The 19,854-nt window shown below is 36.4% G+C and overlaps 1 protein-coding gene across 1 annotated transcript in view; it reads right to left on the reverse strand.

Annotated features, from left to right (window-relative positions):
- CDC5L (cell division cycle 5 like) overlaps nucleotides 1-19,854 on the reverse strand; it is a 56,664-nt gene that overhangs the window by 14,030 nt on the left and 22,780 nt on the right. Inside the window, exons 10-14 of the mRNA XM_044674582.1 lie at nucleotides 19,559-19,721; nucleotides 13,608-13,772; nucleotides 12,770-12,850; nucleotides 11,054-11,299; nucleotides 5,267-5,464 (exon numbers count right to left, since the gene is read on the reverse strand). Of these exons, the coding sequence (XP_044530517.1) occupies nucleotides 5,267-5,464; nucleotides 11,054-11,299; nucleotides 12,770-12,850; nucleotides 13,608-13,772; nucleotides 19,559-19,721 (853 nt within the window). The remainder of the gene's footprint in view (nucleotides 1-5,266; nucleotides 5,465-11,053; nucleotides 11,300-12,769; nucleotides 12,851-13,607; nucleotides 13,773-19,558; nucleotides 19,722-19,854) is intronic.

The following is a 19,854-nucleotide window of genomic DNA, read 5'->3' on the forward strand; positions in this document are numbered from 1 at the left end:
AAAGTGAATTGTTTTATTAGATCAAAGAATTTAATTTTAAAGAAATATGGATGGAAAAATAGAATTTATTCAAAAGTCAAGAAAAGGTCTTTTCCTGGGAATATTTTTTTTTTTAAACCCTTGTACTTCGGTGTATTTTCTCATAGGTGGAAGAATGGTAAGGTTGGACAATCGGGGTCAAGTGACTTGCCCAGGGTCACACAGCTGGAAGTGGCTGAGGCCGGGTTTGAACCTAGGACCTCCTGTCTCTAGGCCTGATTCTCACTCCACTGAGCTACCCAGCTGGCCCTCCTGGGAATATTTTAAATAGAATGCTCCTCCAAACTGATTAATTCTTTATCAGTAGCACGGTAATGAGGAATTTTAGTTTCTATAAATATTATCTTTTAGGATTACCCACAAATGCCCATCCAAATGAACTTTGGTGATTCTGTGTCTTCCCTTCAAGACTGAAGAGTCACATAGAAGAAAAACTTTATGTTTAAAACTGTGCCACTCATTATTTGAGATACTTATTTACTATTATCAAAACAAATCAAATAAAGACGAAGGTTATCTAGCTAATTGCTCTTGCATCACAAAATTACTTTTACAGTTCATATTAGGAGAAAAAATTGGCAAATAAAGAGACAGAGTGAGACAAAGTCCTTTAAAAGTTACATGATAGGGGGCAGCTAGGTAGCTCAGTGGATTGAGAGCCAGGCCTAGAGACGGGAAGTCCTAGGTTCAAATCTGGCCTCAGACACTTCTCAGCTGTGTGACCCTGGGCAAGTCACTTGACCCCCATTGCCTACCTTTACCACTCTTCTGCCTTGGAGCCAATATACAGTATTGACTCCAAGACGGAAGGTATGGTTTTAAAAAAAAAAGAAGTTACATGATATAAAATTGTGCATACCCTTTGATCCTATAATACCACTACTAGGTCTATATTCCAAAGAGATCACAAAAAAGGGGGAAAGATCTACTTGTACAAAAATATTTATAGTAGCTCTTTTGGTGGTGGCAAAGAAATGGAAACTAAGATGTCCAACAACTGGGGAATGTGATATATGATGAAGATGGAATGCTACTGTGCTATAAGAAATAAGCAGGATAATTTCAGAAAAAGGTGAACTGATGCAGAGCAAAATAAGCAGAACCAGGAGAACTTTGTACAGAGTAAAAGCAATATTGCATAATCATCAACTGCCAATTATAAATATTAAAAATTATAAAGGCTGCTATAATAATATAAATTAGTATTTTAATTAAAGCCATGCTGATAGATAAAGTTATTAGACCACGCACTTGTAAGAATTCAAAACCGCCGCCCTCGCCATTACTGCCTCCTGTCTCCTCCCGAGTCTGCTGGCCAAGAGGCCACTCCCTCCTAACCCAGGAGATTTAAACTCTTCTCTGCCTAGGCCTCCCCACGCCCAAAGAACTGGAACCGGAAACCCATTGGACCACGGGAAATGTAGTTTGATAATTTCCCCGTGTCCAAAAAATACATATATATATATACTTAAAGATGGCATCTCCCAAATTTAACTTTTACACTACTCTCACCAAAGCAATGATCTGGGAGAATACTGAAGGACTTATGATGAGAAAAAGAATGCTTTCCACCTCCAAAGAAAGAACTGTTGGATGCAAATCAAAGCATATTATCTTTTACATCAGTTTATTTATACTTTTATCTTGGGGTTTGGGTTTTGCATGAATGTGCTCTTACAATAGTGACCAATATGAAAGTGTATTTTGCACAATAACACATATATGGTCCAGATCAAATTGCTTACCATCTCCAAGTAAGAAGAGGGAAGGGAAGGGGAGAGACAGTTTGGATCCTATAATTTTGGAAAATGTTATGTTGAAAATTATTACTACATGTAATTGGGAAAATAAAAATATCTTTGAATGAAAAAAAGTTACATGATAGCTAAATAAGTGTAACCACACAACTGCCAAGTTTACATGTAAACTACCTTAATGCATCCCACTTAACAATAAAATGAAGTCTATGGGGATAGATTTCCAATAACTATGGGAATGAAGCAAAGATGTTTATTATTATTTTATTAAGCTCTAAAAATGCTAGCATCAGCAAAATAAGAGAGGGAAATTAAAGGTATAAAGATAGGCAAAGAAAGGATAAAACTATCCCTATTTGCTGATTATATGATGGTATACCTGAAAATCTAAGGAAGCAGCAAACATACAATTAACAGCTTTAGCAAAGTGGCAAGTAACAAAATAAGCCCTCAAAAATCAAGAGCATTTCTATATAACAATAACAAAAGGCAATTTCATTCCAAATAACCACAAAATACAAAAATATCTACAGACTGCACCTACCCAAACACACAAAAGACTTATACAGATTCATTTACAAAGTTCCTTAAGGAAATAAAGTTCAACTTAAAAAGCTGAAGAATATTACGTGCTCATGGCTAGGCTGTACCAATATAATAAAAGTGACAATAGTATCAAAATTGAATTATACTTTTAAATGATATAATTACCAAGAAGAAATTTTATAGATCTTGATAAAATGATGGCATAATTCATTTGGATAAACAAAAGATGTAGACTATCAAGGGAAATTATTGAAAAGAAATAGGGATAAGGGGGAAATAGCACTTCCAGGCCTCAAACCATTTTATAGAGCAACAGTCATCAAAATGATCTGGCATTGGTTAAAGAACAGAGATAGATCAATGGTATAGACTTAGAAATGGGAGAATCGAAAACAATGGATCATATATCTCTCCTACATAAAGGAAGATGTATTTCTAAACCATCCTAGAGATAGAGGCAATTACAAAAGAGAAAAATAACTTTAAGCATATGAAATTGAAAACTTCCATACTGGCAACATCAAAGCATCTCAGATAAGAAGAGAAGTGGTGAACTGGGGGGAAAAATGTGTATCAAATTTCTCTGATAAGGGTTTAATATCCAATATAGTTAAACAATTAATAAATGCATATGACTAATAATCATCCAAGGACTTGAATAATACTCAAAAGAATTGCAAAATATTCATAAATATATGAAACAATGCTCCAAATCCACAAATTAATAATACAGTCAAGATTGGAGCATTTGGGGAATAATAAATACACTTAATACTTTGTAGAGCTCTGAAATGCTACAACCATTTTGGAAAAAAATTTTGAATTATACAAATAAAGTGATTAAAATGTCTAGAATCTTATGCCTCCAGGAAGTTATTGATAAGAAGTCAGTCTCCATATACAACAAAAACTTGATAGCAACACTCTTTGTAGTAGAAAAAAATTGGAAATAATATTGACCGCCCCCCCCACAGGGGAATGGCTAAACAATTTGTTGCACATGAATGTTATGAAATGTTATATTATGTGCTATATAAAATTCTTTATGTAATAAATACAGAGAAGTCTAGAAAGATCTATATAAGCTGATGCAAAGTAAAGTAAGCAGAGTCAAGTAAACAATATACACAATGACTACAGCAATGTTAATGCAAAGACCTGCTTCTACATATCAAAAAATCAAAAGTAAATGCAGCAAAATTACAATGAAAAGATGAAGAGATATGAGAGGGTATCCCCAATCTACACCTCTGTAGAGGTGGGAGATTCACAGGTATTAACATGCTGCACATATTTTCAGCCTTTTTTGATAAGTTGTGTTTTTTTTTTTTTCTCTTTAAAAAATACAATTTGTATCTGGGATGGTTCTCTGGGAAGGGAAGGAGGGGAGGAAAACTGGGGACAACTATGATGACCTAAGGAATAATTAATATCACTAAAAATTTGGTTTTTTTTAATAATGAAGTCCAAATAATAGAAAATGACAGTTCACAAATCAACCAACATTCTAGTATCCCTCTTATTATAAAGTATAAACATAGAGCAACAATACACCCTACTGGAAGATATTTAGTACAACTTGAGTATTCAGTTAACCAAGCAATAAAGACCTATAAAGTTTGTTCTGAAAAGGACTGCTTCAGGAAGAAATCAAACTCATCCCCAAGATTTTATTCCCAAGAAATAAAACTGTTAAACTTGCCCAGTGGAAAAAATAATAATAATAATCTTAGCCCAAAGAAGTAAATCTTGGGATTCTAATTGTGGAATACTTATCCCTTCCTGTAACCAGTCTCCAACTTTGAGGTTATCAGGAAAGCCCACCACCACGAACCTCACAAGCAGCCAGTCTGCTGTACCACAGCTGGCACACCATTGGCAAAAAGCCTACACAGCTTCCGGAATTCAAAACATTCAGCTTATATAAAGAAACCACATGCTGTGAAATTCCAGTTGATGCATTCCAACTTATTTCACAGACATGTAAAATCATTAAACCATAACCCAGGTAAAGCCACTACCACTATACCCTAGAGTTTGCATAAACTACTACTAGCAAGCAAAGGAAGCAGTTTTCCATTTTGCTCAATTGCTCTGTTTGCTCTATAAGGAAGCAAGCCCCCTAAGCACAGCCATTTCCTGTAAGAGGAAGTGCATGATCCTTGATCCTGGAAGAGAGCTTTACATTGGCCCTGAGAGTGTCCAGAATAAATTCCTCTCAAACCTAAATGCTACAGACTTACAGTGGATCTGGGTAATACCCCAAAGTCCCATCAATTTCTCTGTATAATTACTGAGTAAGGCCAAGGAAGATTAGGAAACTATGCTGCTTATTTCTCTTTGGCAGCTATTAGCATATGGGCATGATAACCTGTTCTAAATTTAAAGCATACTAAAGTTCTCTTATTCTAACTCAATTACACTAAGACTTGGCTTACCAGGTAATTAACATTATAAAGAACTCACATTTGGAGGCAGTTAAGTAGCTCAATGGATTGAGAGCCAGGACCAGAGATGGGTGGTCCTGAGTTCAAATGTGGTCTCAGACACTTCCTAGCTGTGTGATCTTGTGCAAGTCACTTACCCTCATGCCTAGTCCCAAGCTGGCAAAGGTGTGGCACAGATGACAGGGTGGCATGAAGGGGGCTGTTCCATTCCCCCTCTCCACAATGCCTGAGGACATTTTTAATATGCCCTGTTCCTCTATCTGGCCACCCAATGTGAACACTTCCACCCTCCACTGTCTGAAGTAATGCAGGAGGTTCATAGGCAACCTGAAGGTGCAATTTGGGCAAGCAATCTTGAAAAGGTTCAGCAAATGCTAGCCTAGTTCTTATACAGTATTGATTCTAAGACAGAAGGTAAGGGTTTTAAAAAAAAAAATAGAGATCACATTTAAACAAGAAGAGAAAAGGGATACCAACCTCAAGTCTCTTTTCAAGAGATTCAATCCTGTCCTTTTTGCTAGCCAAGTTGGCTCGTGTGTATCGGCTCTGACCAGGTAGATATAAAACTTGGCTGTAACATTCTTCCCACACCTGGTTATAAGCCTCATTTGACAGCTCACCATGGCTCATTCCTTGCTTTACAACTTCCATCTCCTGTGTCAAAAGGTCTTGAGCCTGTTTGTGGTAATAATTTAAATAAGTAAGAACACTATGAATACCTACCATCATCAAGTTTATAATGAAAACTTTATTGAAAATTAAGTTTCCAAGGCAAGGCAAAATTTGGTAGAAGAATAGAAGAAGAAACTACGTAGTTAACAACATAAACTATGAGTTCTATGAGGTCAAAAAGCTTAATCAAATGTCAGATACTATACATGTTCCCTTTCCTTCTTCTATCTCCCAAATCCTTTCCTTTCATTTATGTCTCACAGACTCCAATAAATACTGTGAATCAGGGCTAAGTGCTGGCCTTTTTGTTACTGAAATACTTCTCTTCTCCTTTAGGAATGTCCTCTAGGTTATCAGGGCATAGAACTGGGGACACAGAACCAATTTTACTAAGCTCAGGATCTCTTATCAACTGTTCAGAGAGATTGGGGAAATCTGCCCAATCCCATCAGGATGCACTGCCAAAACTACAGTACTGATATGTGAAAGTCTACCTTTGCCTAAGAGTCTTTTGCCAGAATGGCATATTGCCAATAATAAACTGGCAACTATCCTTTGAATCACTTCTAGTAATGTAGGAAAATAAATGCAAGCCAAAAAGATTTTGGTTCAGGGGAAGGTGATCATCACATAAAACTCGCTTTTAAAGCAAAATAATAGAACATATTCAGATTATGTCATTATTTAAAACATGGCATATTTAATTTTTCTAAAAGCCTTTTCTCATTCTCCTGATTATACTAGCTAAAAATTTTGCCACTATATTTTACATGGCAAGTTTCCCTCATCTGGAAAGTGAGGGAAGAAACCTGGATTCAATGATCTTAAAGCCTTCCAGATTTAAAATCCATGCAGCTAAAATTAGAAGAGAAGCAGCTAAGTAGAGAAAAATCTTTGCATCTCTGAGAAAGTCCATTTCCAAGATATACAAGAATTGATATTTTAGAATAAGAGTCATTCCCCAGCTGCTAAATGGTTAAAGAATATGAAGGGGGCAGCTGGGTGGCTCAGTGGATTGAGAGCCAGGCCTAGAGACAGGAGGTCCTAGGTTCAAATCTGACCTCAGACACTACCCAGCTGTGTGACCCTGGGCAAGTCACTTGACCCCCATTGCCTAGCCCTTACCATTCTTCTGCCTTGGAGCCAATACACCATATTGACTCCAAGATGGAAAGTAAGAGTTTAAAATAAATAAATAAAATAAAATAACTATTAAAAAAAAAAAGAATATGAAGAGGTAGTTTTCAAAGAAAGCAATCTAAACTATCAATAGCCACATTTTTAAAATGTTCCAAATAACTAATACAGAAAAATGCAAATTAGCAACTTTGAGGTTCCACCTCATATATATCAGACTAGCCAAGTTAGCAAAAAACAGAAAATAACAAATGTTGGGGGGCTGTGGGAAAACAGGTGCATTAATACACTGTTGATAAAACTGAATTAATCCAGACATTCTAGAAAACAATTTGGAATTAACCCCCAAAAAAGTCACTCAAGAATGTATTCCCTTTGATTCTTCAATATCCATTATTAGGCCCATACCAAAACAGATTAACAAAAGAGGAAAAGAACCTGCATATTCAAAAATATTTATAGCAGCCTTTTCCTTCATAAGAAAGAACTAGACAAAGAACTAGAAACTAGGAGGGTACTCATGAGTAAGAGAAGTATGGTATGGAATTCTAGTATGCCATAAGATATGATGAAAGAGATGGTTTTGGTGAAATCTGGGAAGATTTCATGAACTAATGAAGAGGGAAGTAAAGAATAAAAAGAATGATTTATGCAATCACATCAGCACTCTAAAAACAACTTCAAAAGAACAGTAACTCTGAACAACATAATCACCAGCCATGATATTGGTGAAGCAGAATATCCACCCTCCTGACACAAAGGTTCAGAATGGGACATATATTTTTGGAAATGGTCAAAAGGGAAATGTTTTGCTTGATTATGCATATCTATTATAAAGATTTTGGGTTTTTTTCTTTTTGCAATTAGGGATAAGAATCAATTTTTGTTCATTTTTTAAAATAAAATTTAACATAAAAAAAGGACATAAAAAGAAAAAAATTATTTCATTTTTAAGAGGTTTTTCCAGATTTAACTATTTTATAACAATGTGATAAGCGATGTAGAGCTCTTAAGACGTTAAGCCAAAAAGACCTTTAGAGATCATCCAATTCCAAACTTTCATTTTATTCAAAAGGAAAGGTCCAGAGTGACACAGCTTGCCCAAAGTCACACAATGAAAAATAGAGCAAGCCAGGATTCACAATGAAGTTTTCTGACTAGCCTACCTACTATTTACCCAGACATGATATTATTCATTCCATTTCTTTCCACAGCTCTCCCCACTGTATTTACTCATTCTCTTTTTTTTTTTCTAATTAAAAAAAAAACAAACAATCCTTACCTTCCATCTTGGAATCAACACTATATACTGGCTCCAAGGAAGAGCAATAAGGATTAGGCATTTGGGATTAAGTGGCTTGCCCACTATCACACAACTAGGAAGTACCTGAGGCCAGATTTGAACTCAGGTCCTCCCGGCTCTCATTATACTGAGCCACCTAGCTGCCCTCCCCACCTTACCCATTCTTTAAAAGCCCTGCTCAAATACCATCTTTGCCAAAAGGTTCACCTGATCCCTCCATATTAAAGTCATTATTCTCTTTTGAATTCACATAGCACTTTATATAACTCTCTCATGAATAAAACTTCCTCTCATTTTATACCACAGTTTTCTGTGCTTATGATATAGTGAAAAGAACATTAGCTCTGGAATCAGAAAAGCTGAATTCAAATCACAGCCCTGATCCTTACTATCATATGACCTTGGACAAGTCTCAAGTTGTCTCATCTATAAATTAAGGATATGAAGGTATGCTGGGAAAAGGTTAGACTAAATGATCTCAGAGGGACTTTTGAGTTCTACATCTATGAGACTATGTCTTTTCCATCCAATTACATTTTACAGCTTCACAAAGGCATGAACTATTTATCATTATCTCCCACTATACTCTTAGTGGATTACGCATAGTAGATGCTAAATAAATATGCTGAATTTGTTTAACTAAATTAGATAAAGAAACAATGCAATTTATGCTATGTTTTGTCATATAAGTATTACAGGGGTTCAGAAATGGACGAGATCAAAGTAGCCAAGAGAAAATTTTTTCCCTTTGTTTTGCATTATACTAGATTAGTGGACTATGGAACTGCCACAGACACTTGAAAAATCTCATAAAATCCCTGTGGACAAAATGGAGAGGTGTGAGCTAAAGGATAATACAGTTTGGTAGTCTAGAAACTGAACAATAAAATGATGCTTATAGACTAATGTTTTCAAAAGAATTTCTATTCAGGCTGGGCTATGAGGTGCTTTTTCCATGATTTTGTGTTGAAATTGTCCCTAATATTATATGTGTTTTTTTTTAGTTTTTTTGTTTTTTTTTTTTGTATATATGGTTTAAAAAAAAAGAAAACTCAGCATTTAGCTTTTCTGCTAACTAGCACAGAGGCTCAAATTTACCACATAATCTATAAAGATTAAGATTACTAAAGAAGTACAAAGAAAAATGATCTAAGCTACTCTGAAAACAAATAGTCTCAGAAACACTAGAGAAGTAATGTGGGGGGGGGGATGGGAGTGGGGGTGGGGGGAAGGAATCATAGGATTCCAAGTAGTTAGAAGAAGTCAGTTCTAGCAGCAACAGTTCTAAACAGCAGCAGGTTCTAGTCCTTGCTGTGTCTCTTAAGAAGCTGCGTGAATGGAGCAGTCACAACCTTTCAAAACTTCAGCTCCCTTACCTAGAAAACTGGTAGGTTGGACTAGATAATTTTAATATTCTATTTTCACTAAAACATATTATATCATAACTAATTATACTATTGAAAAGTGTGTAAAAGATATAACTCCTTCTCCCTAAAAACCTCTACTATTCAACACTATTAGCCAAAGTTATATTGGTCTACATAATTTATTTCTTCTCTTCCCTTTTTATGACTCCCACACTAAAATGAGGGGAAATTAAGTAAGCACTGGATTTCTGATCCAAATCTCATCCCCATTTACCAAAAATAAGGGAATCAAAGTAAAATGACATTAAAGGCAAAATTAACTAGACTAATTCTCATAAGGTTTCTCCCTTCCTTGGTCTAAATCTATACTTAGAATGCCACTTAAACCTTTTCACTTTAAGTAATTATAAGGAAAGATTCTGTGACAAGATGTTTGTAACTAAAGAGAGAAAGAAAAGAAAGCTTATCTGCAGGGTGATTGAAAGGAAGTGTTTAAAATTTAGAATTTCTTTCCGAGGTACAAATAGCACCTAAAGCTTAAATACTCCAGGCCTAGAGAAAGAAGGTTCAATATAAATGTAGCATGAGCTATATGGTCCACTGTTTCACCACAGATTTGGGGAGTATTTTCAAAGGTAACTAGCATTAACAATCAGCAAACTACCAGTAAACAATAAACATTAGGGGAAATGCTTTTTTGGCTAGTATCGTCTTTCTTCAGCTATGAAACTGATTGAATTTTCTTAGTCACTTTGAAAAGCTGCTACTCCTAATAATGGCTACTATCTCAAATCAGAAAAAAAAAGATTAAGGAAAAAATATATAATTAGGGGAAAGGGAAAAATAGACAAGATTTATACAAGAAAGACAATGTTCTGGTCTTTAATTTTCTCTTCAAAATGGATAGAGAAATTTGAATTGGTTAAATTACAAAACCTCTGAATTAGTAAGGAATGAGCTAAAGAATATTTTTCTATGCTTACCTTCCCCATCACTATGATTTAGTGAGGTCTTATTAAGTAAGAATTAAAAGGTAGCTAAGTGGCTCAGTGGATTGAGAGCCAGACCTAGAGACAGGAGGTCCTTGGTTCAAATGGGACCTCAAACATTTCCTAGCTGTATGACTCTGGGCAAGTCACCTAACCCCCATTGCCTAGCCCTTCCTGCTCTTCTGTCTTAGAACCAATACATAATATTGATTCTAAGATGGAAGGTAAGGATTTATAAAAAGGAAAAAAGTAATTTTTTAAAAATTTTAAAGAAAAAAGAAAATCAAGAAGTAGCATCATTAAAGCCCAATAACCAATGGTAGCCATGAAGGAAAACACAGCTATGCCATCATGGCAATCTCTTAGTCACCAGATTAGCAAGGTCCAAAATTTGAAAATCATGCCAACCTAGTCATTTTTTTATCTACTAAAAATGTTATTCTCAAAGACAGCAGGTTTTCTTACATTTTGTGAGAACATCTAAGTTTCCTCATCTCCTCAACCATTAGAACTTAGTGTAAAAAAAAAAAGGTTTAAGGAACATGGGCCCAATTCTGTAGCCCTCTTTTATTTTAACAAGGAATAGGATAATAACAATCAGACAAAAAAAGTTCCCAAATATAATCATGACTAACAAACAACCTAAAACAACTTTCTCTTAATGCTTATAAAAACACATAAGGTATGAATGAATTCTTCCATTATTGGTCAGTGTGGGGAAATGACCAAAATTCATCCATGAGACACAAAATAGAATATGTATCCCTAATATTAAAATATTCTAGTTAAACCATACCTTCTTTAGTTCATCTTTGGAGAATTTTTCATAGGGGTTGTGTTCTAGGTAAGTTATATGCTCAGTACTATTACTTCCAAATCCTAGAGGTTTTCCTTTTTTATTTCCAGCTTGTTCTCCATAAGGATGATGCAGAAGATCATAATGAAGCATAGTGATCATTTCTTTTTTAATTAGTTCTTCACTTTTCTGTAGGTCTGTTAGTGGTGGTTCTACATTTAAAGGTCTTAGAATAGTTTCATTTACCTAAAAGTTAAAGTTAAAGGAATAAAATCACTAAACAAAGTCAAATCCCAAATACTGAGCAATTTTATAAAGGAATATTAATCTGCTACTGTTCTAGTATAAATCAAGCAACAAATGCTTTCAAATGTGAAAGCATTTCTTTACTTGAATGAATAATTTCTAAACACCACTGAAACATTATAAAACTAAGCTGATGAGCACCTAAAATACAAAAATTCAAAGATGCAATAACATATATGAAAATAGATAAAACCATATGGGCCATGTAAAAGCTTAAATTGTGTAAAAGGGGTCGACATTTCCATTAAAACTTATTATTAATTCATTCGACAAGTGTTAAGCATCTACTGTTCATTAAGTACTGTGTAAGCACTAGAGTTATAAAGACATAGGATGAAATACTGTCTTACCCTCAAGGAACTTATACTCTCTTGGGAGAAAACGACATGTATATAGAATATTTAATACAAAATAAATATCAACAAGGGCAGCTAGGTGGCTTAATAAATAGAGAGCCAGGCCTAGAGACCTAGAGGTCCTGGGTTCAAATCTGCCCTTGGACACTTCCTAGCTATGTGACCCTGGGCAAGTCATTTAACCCTCATTGCCCAGCCCTAACTTCTCTTCTACCTTGGAACCAATACACAGTGTTGATTCTAAGACAGATGGTATAGATTAGGGGGGAAAAAAAGACAGAAGGTAAGGGTCAAAATAAATAGAAAAGATAAGTAAATATCAAGTTTTTTCTAGAGCTTATATTCTCTTGGAGGAAAATATGTACAACGAAAATTTATTACAAAATATATTCAAATTAAATACCAAGTAATTTCCTAGGGAGGACAGAGAGTAGCAATTACAGCAATCCCATGAAAGTCAGCATCAGAAATGAGTTTTGAAAGAAATAAGGATTCTACAAGGCACAGGTGAGGAAGGTCAATATGCACAAGGGAAAAGAGATGAGAGCTGGAAGGCTGTGCACAAGGAGCAGCACCTAGGTCAGTGTGGCTAAAAAGGCAGCACTGTGCAACAAGCCTGGAAGGGTAGGCCTGTGAGGGGGTCTTCAAAGACAGAGGAGTCTATATTTGGTCCTAGAGACAAGAAGGAACCATTGTAGCGGCCTGTACTTAAAGAATATCCAGCTGGTAGTTGGGTAGAGGAAGGATTAGAAAGGAGACTGGATTTAGAGAGACTAATTAGGAGGCTCTAGCAATAGCTCGGGAGAGCCATGAAAGCCTGAACTCAGATTGTTATAGTGTGAGAGGAAAGAAGGAGAAAGACTTAAAATTTATTGAGGAAAAAAAATCACAACTTGGCAACTGACTAGATATGAGATGTAAGAGAAAGGAAGAGAGTCAAGGATGGTTCCAAAGTTGAGAAACCTGGATAATTCAAAAAATGATGGATATGTATCCTCAAAAGAAATAGGAAAATTAGGAAGAAAGAAAGATTCAAGTACTTTGAAATTCTTACTTCTGAAGGTCTTGGCAGATCCTTCTGAACAGCTTTGTGCATTCGTTTTAATTCTTTTACACGTTCTGCATCTCGGATAGCCTAGAATATTTTTAAATGCCCATTAATTCAAATACACAATAATCTGACATTTCCTAATAAATGTGAATTGAAAAGTATCGCCTGTTAAAGAGATATATTTACTTTTGCTTCCAATCTCTAAAGATGTAGAAAATATTCTAAATTTGAAGTAAGGAAATCCCTACCATTTTTCTTGAGATAACAAAGCAAATAACAACTCATATATGTTCCACATTTTTGACACTAAGAATGTGTTTCCATTGCCTAGAACATTTCCTAAACTACACTGAGTCTTCCATCTATTAAACATGCTTTCCTTTCCTGAAAAGGGGGGGGAGGGAAAGAAACGACCCTATTCTTCCAGGAAATAGACTCAATCATTTCCATTGTCCTCTTCTCTTTCACCTCAAAAAAATCTTCAAATAAATCAGCATTTTCTCTTGAAACAATAAAGTCACAAGAATTAAGCCACATCTCCAATGCCAACTCAAATCGAAATGCCATTCCTTAAGAGAGAAAGTGTGAACAAAATACCACTGAAATAAATTCATTTCAGTTTCTAAAATGAGAGAATATACATCAAAGTAAATAAAGAAATTCATTATAGAACTAGACCATCTGAAATCCCATAAAACAAAGACAAGGTATGATTTTCTATTATTTTCACTCCCTTCCAAACTTCCTGCAGAAAAGGATAAAACCCAGTTATCTAACAAGGTTGAAGGGATTTCCTAACCTAGGGAATGTAAGCCACAAGCTCTGTTTTCTTAAATATTACCTGCTTTCGAGCATCTACATCAGCAGCATCTTCTACATAAGTTTCATCAATCTCTCGGTCTTCTAGTTCCTTCTCAGCATTTTCTGGTAGAACAATCTCAAAGTCATTCTTAGGAGCTGGAAGGCCCATCAACCCTAAACGGAGATGCTCACGAGATTCTCTTTCCTGTAGAAAATAAATGAGGCCTTTGAAGTCACACATGGATCAATAACAATCAGATTCAAAGTGAGTTTCTCCAAACAGAATTATTAGCTCAATGTTTACTCAATGAGTAGGAATTTCCAATATCTTAGTAAAGAGATCCTTAGTTAAGTTGTCCTTGTTTTTGTATTTCTTCTCCTCTAAAAGTGCTACACAGTTCATAATCAGATTTTAAGATATATTTAAGTCAACACTGTTAAACTCACAACAACTGAAGGCATACATAGTATGAAGTATTTTTATTATCATTTTATACAAGAAATAATAAGACTAAGAAATGTCAACAGATTTGTCCATAACCAAAAAATACTAAAAGTTGGAACTGGGATTAGAGTCCCATGTCTCCTGATTTCAAATTAGACATTCTTGCCACTATTAATGAAGGAAATTAATGAAGATACCCTAGAGTACTGTACTATAAAGGCTGGAAATAACTATTCTATAAAAAGGTAAAAAAAAAAACTTCAAGACCAATATATTTTAAGCTGTAGAACATAGTTCAGATTCTTTTTTTTTTTTAACCCTTATCTTCTATCTTGCAATCAATACTGGGTATTGGTTCTAAGGCAGAAGAGTGGGAGGGGCTAGGCAATGGGGATTAAGTGACTTGCCCAGGGTCACACAACTAATAAGTATCTGAGGCCAAATTTGAACCCAGGACCTCCCATCTCTGGGCCTGACTCTCAATCCACTGAGCCACCCAGCTGTCCCCACATATTTCAGATTCAAAAACAACCAAAAGTCAAACGTGGCAGTTAAATATTTGGAAGGGAACAAGGATCACATACAAATAAAATTTACAAATACTAGTATTAAATAAATATTAATTTGTAAATACTAATAAGTGACAAATGCAACAAAATAGTAAATAATTGCTTGATCAATGAAAAGTTAAGATTAATTAGCACTGTCAATCAATAAGCTTTTTTTTTTCCAATTTTAAACCTTTAACTTCTGTGTATTGACTTACAGGTGGAAGAGTGGTAAGGGTAAGCAATGGGGGTCAAGTGACTTGCCCAGGGTCACACAGCTGGGAAGTGTCTGAGGCCGGATTTGAACCTAGGACCTCCCGTCTCTAGGCATGGCTCTCAATCCACTGAGCTACCCAGCTGCCCCCAATCAATAAGCTTTTATTAAGCACCTACTAATATCTGGCCTGGTGTTAAAGATAAAAAACAAAAATGAAACAGTCCACAAGTATACATTTTATCAAGAGAAACAATGTGTATATGTGTGTATACACAAAAATAAATATAAATACAAAGTAATTTGGGAAGACATTTACCAGCAGCCTAGGAAATTAATAAAGACCGCATGTAAAAGGCAGCACCTGAACTGAGTTTCGAAGAAAATTAGAAATTGAAAATTGAAGAAAATTACTAAAAGGCAAGGCGAAAGGTCATTCCAGACTGGGGTCAGGGAGGTGGTGAAGCAGGGGAGGCACAGAAGGAAACCACTATTTTAAAGGCACAGTCATCTCAGATATGTATCAAAAAACATCAATAAGGACAATTTGGTTCAACTAAGGAAGGAGTGTACGAAAGGAAACAATGTATTTGTTGTTGGTCATTGATTTCACTTATGTCCAACAATTTTGTGACCCCACTTGAGGTTTCTTAGTGAAGATACTGGAGTGGTTTGCCATTTCCTTCTCCAGCTCATTTTAGAGATGAGGAAACTAAAGCAAACAAGGTTAAATGTCTTGTCCAGGATCAAACAGCTTGTGTCTGAGGTCAGATTTGTACTCAGGAAGATGAGTCTTCCTGATTCCAAGTCCGACACACTATCCATCCACTGTACCACCTACCTACCCCAATTAAAACTCAAAAGAGAGGTGAAGACCAGGTGGTAAAAAGCTTACATTCCAGACAAAGGAGGTATATTTGATCTTAATGCAACAAAAAGCCATTAGTTTACTAGGGAGGGAGCTAACATGATCAGACTCAATATTTAGGAATGATACTTTGGCAGCTGTTCAGGCCCCTATCACCGGAACAACAACAGCCTCCTAAAAGGCCTCACTGTTTAAAGTCTTTCCATACTCTCCTATAATATAAAATCAAGTGACTCCCTAGTGCCTGTAACATAATAAATGCTTGCTTCATTGGAAGATAAACTAGAGAAAACAGACTTATACGGTAGAAAGAAGAATTAGGAGTGACTCCAATAGCAAGGGGAGAAGTGGTAAAGGTAAAGGCCTAAAATAGGATGGTGGCTATGTTAGTAGAAAGAAGACAAATGTGAGCGATGGCGTGGAGATAAAATAGACAAGACTTGGCAACTGACAGGCTACACAAGATGAAGAAGAGTAAAGAGTCGAGGATGATTAAAAGATTGCAAACTTGTTTGAAAGATTATAGTGCCCTCAACAGATATCACAAAATTCTAAAAAGGAATAGATTTGGGGGGGGGGGGGATTATAAGTTCTGTTGTTTGAGGTACCTAAGAGACATCCAGTTCAAAATGCTCAACTGGCTGTTGATGATGGCTCAGGGAAGAGGCTGGGACTGGATGTCATCTGTAAGGAGATAATAATGGAACCCTTGGGAGCTAAAGAGGTCACCAAATGAAACTATCAGAGAGAGGAAAAAGGGAAGGAGACAAGAGGGAGTCCAAGACAGCTTTGGGGTACAATCACAGTTCAGGGGCAGCATATAGTGCAAAGAATACAATAGAGCATTGTCTTCTACAGTACTATCATGCTATACAGGGGGACCTGTCAATTGTGAAACATATCAGAGGGGCAGCTAGATGGCTCAGTGGATTGAGAGCCAGGCCTAGAGACAGGAGGTCCTGAGTTCGAATGTGGCCTCAGACACTTCTCAGCTGTGTGATCCTGGGCAAGTCACTTAACCCCCATTACCTAGCTCTTACTGCTCTACTGCCTTAAAACCAATATACAGTAATGATGCTAAAAGGGAAGGCATGGTTTTAAAAAAAAGTGAAACCTTTGAATTTTGAATCTGATATTACTAGAAGGAGCTTATAATCTAACAGGGGAGACAACGCACAAGCTACTATGTACAAACAAGCTATACACAGGAAAAGCTGGAAATAACTGACAAGTTTAAGAAACTAGAATTAAAAGGGGATTGTAGGTGGGAGAATCTAAGGAAGCCAGGATGCCTAGATGAGAAGGAAGAGCATTCCCACAGACAATGAAAATGCTTGGAGTGGGGAAGTGGAGTTTTGTGAGAAATAACATGGAAGCCAATGTCATAGGATCACTGGGGGGGAGAGAGAGGGATGTTTAAGAGGGGTAAAGTGGGGCAGCTGGGTAGCTCAGTAGATTGAGAACCAAGCCTAGAGATGGGAGGTCCTAGGTTCAAATCTGGTCTCAGACACTTCTCAGCTGTGTGACCCTGGGCAAGTCACTTGACCCCCATTGCCTACCCTGGCCACTCTTCTGCCTAGGAGCCAATACACAGAAGTTAAGGGTTTAAAATTAAAAAAAAAAAAAAAAAAAAAAAAAAAAAGAAGGGTAAAGGTTTGGGGAGGAAGTTTAAGAAAGGTGGGGAGTTAGAGAGGTATGCCAGGATATGAAGGCCATTGAATGCCAAAGAGAGGACTTATATTTGATCCTAGGAGTTTATTCTGGAGTTTACTCACCACTTTGACATCTAAGTAGATGGACAAGACTGGGGAGAGACTTGAGGCAGGCAGGCCCACTAGTAGGCTATTATAATAGTCCAGATGTAAGGTAAGTGAGGACCTGTGCCACAATGGTGGCCAGAGTCAAGAGTAGAGAAGATACACTTGAGTAATATTACAAAGGCCTTAGCAACAGATTGAATATAAGAAGTGAAAGAGAGTGAGAAATCAAAGATGATTCCAAGGCTGTGAGCTTGAGGGACTAAGAACATAGAGGTAACCTCAACAGTAATCAGGAAATTAGGAAGAGGGGAGGATTTGGGGTTTCCATAAGTTAATTTTTTTTTCCAGATAAGTTCAGTTTTGGATATTATCAGTTTCTTTTAAAATGTCCAATACGCAGTTAGAGGTACAAGAATGGAAGTCAACAGAGAGATTAGGACTGGATAAGCAGATTTGAGAATCAACTATATAGAATGATCATTAAATGCGTAGAAATTGATGAGATTACCAAGTGAAATAATATAGAGGAAAAGAGGGTCCAGAATAGCAGCCTGTGGGACACCCATGGTTAGCAGACTGACCTGGATGAAGAGCCAGCAAAGGAGACCAAGAAGGAATAATCAGATAGGTAGGAAGAGAACCAGGAGAGAATGATGTCCCAAAAACCTAGAGGGAAAAAAAGAGTATCAAGAAAAGAGTGATCAACAGGGTCAAAGGCTACAGAGAAGATTACAGCTGGCAATTAAAAGATCATTAATAATGTTGAAGAGAACATTTCAGTTGAATCAGGTCAGAAGCTAGATTGTCCAGTTAATGAGAGAGCAACCTGAAGAAGATGGGATGGAATGAAATCACCTGTGCATGTAGAAAATTTGGCTTGGCAAGGAAAAGGGTACCTCTTAATATGAAATGGGTAAATGAGAAGAGAAGGTATCTTGGTGATGTGAAATGAGATGAGGGGAGAAAAGGGAACTCTTATTGAATGGCCGCAAATAGAAATATGGGCAATATTCTCAGCTGAGAGGGGAAGGAGAGGAGAGCTATGGAAAGACTGAGGAGAGATGAAAAGGTTTGGAAGAGCTCCTGTGGCAAATGGGATCATAAATTAACTAGGGATGTATAAAAGGATTGCCTAGCCAGTTGAATGCCCAGTTGAAGTGATGTAACATAAATTTGAAGTGAATACAGTCATCAGCATTTCATGATTTTCTCCAGCTTTGATCAGCAGGACATGTGTAGGAGTGAAAGCAGAGGATGGTAATAGTAATCCAAGGCTGAGGCTTGGCAGAACAAGTTGGCAATAAGAGAACAAGGAATGCAAAAGATGAGAGATGAGATATGAGATATGAAATATGAAATAGGTTATTCTGCATCCCCAAAACAGAGCCTCTAGCTTTTAAAATTTCTGCACAGCATTTCACAAAGCAACCAAAAATACATCAAAGATCTTGTCAGTAAATATTAAGATAATACAACCCATCATTTGGGATAAAATCATATCAAGATTGGGTCTCTTCCTAAAAGTATTAAAAACCAAGAAAAACAACAAATATATAACAGAAATAAGAAGACAAGAATACAAATTTAAACAAAACTATCAGTCAAGAATATCATGGACAAGTAGGGGCTTTGGGGTCGGGGGAGTGGGGGTGGAGGCAGCTAGGTGGTACAATAGGTAGAGCCGCAGGCCTGGAGTCAGGGTAGCCTGGATTCAAATTTAACCTTAGACACTTCCTAGCTGTGTGACTCTGGGCAAGTTACTTGCTCCCACTGCTTAGACCTTCCCACTCTTCTGCCTTGGAACCAATACACAGTACTGATTCTAAGATGAAAGAGTTAAAAAAAAAAAAAATGGACAAAAGGCAGAGTGAAATCCAACCAAGAAGAAGGTATATCATTATCCAGAAGCATTTGTTGTACTACTGAAGTTAAAAAAAAAATTAGTATGTCCATGGTTCACTAACTACTTTTTTCTGATTTCTAAATGTAGATTTTGAAATCTATTTAACAAGATTTGGGGAAAAGAAAAAGGTTCTATTTTACAAGCTTATCCAAAATCTTAAACTTTACAAACAGCAGATGATAAAAGATGACAGAAAAGATGGAAGAAGTAAAATTTTTAAAAGTTGAAAATGGAATCTATGTTTGTTTCTTACCATCTGTTTCACATATGAGGGGTCATTGTAATCTGCCAGTCCCTCTTCAGGATTTATGTTTAGTTTGTCCCTTAGAGGGGTTCTTCCTGGAGTAGTGCCAACAACTGGTTTAGGAGTCATCCCACCTCGAGGAGTCAACCCTTCAGCTCCATGAGAAGGAGTCCTGGCAAAATTTAAAAACACAAGTAATACCACAACCTCACATTTGTAGTGCTTTCAAAGTTCTTTTCCCATATATACTATTTCATAAGGAAAAGGAGAGAAGAGAGAAACATCAAGATGTACAAAATTCAAGT

This window comes from Gracilinanus agilis, chromosome 4 (assembly GCF_016433145.1).
Source record: "Gracilinanus agilis isolate LMUSP501 chromosome 4, AgileGrace, whole genome shotgun sequence".
Classification (NCBI taxonomy): Eukaryota; Metazoa; Chordata; class Mammalia; order Didelphimorphia; family Didelphidae; genus Gracilinanus; species Gracilinanus agilis.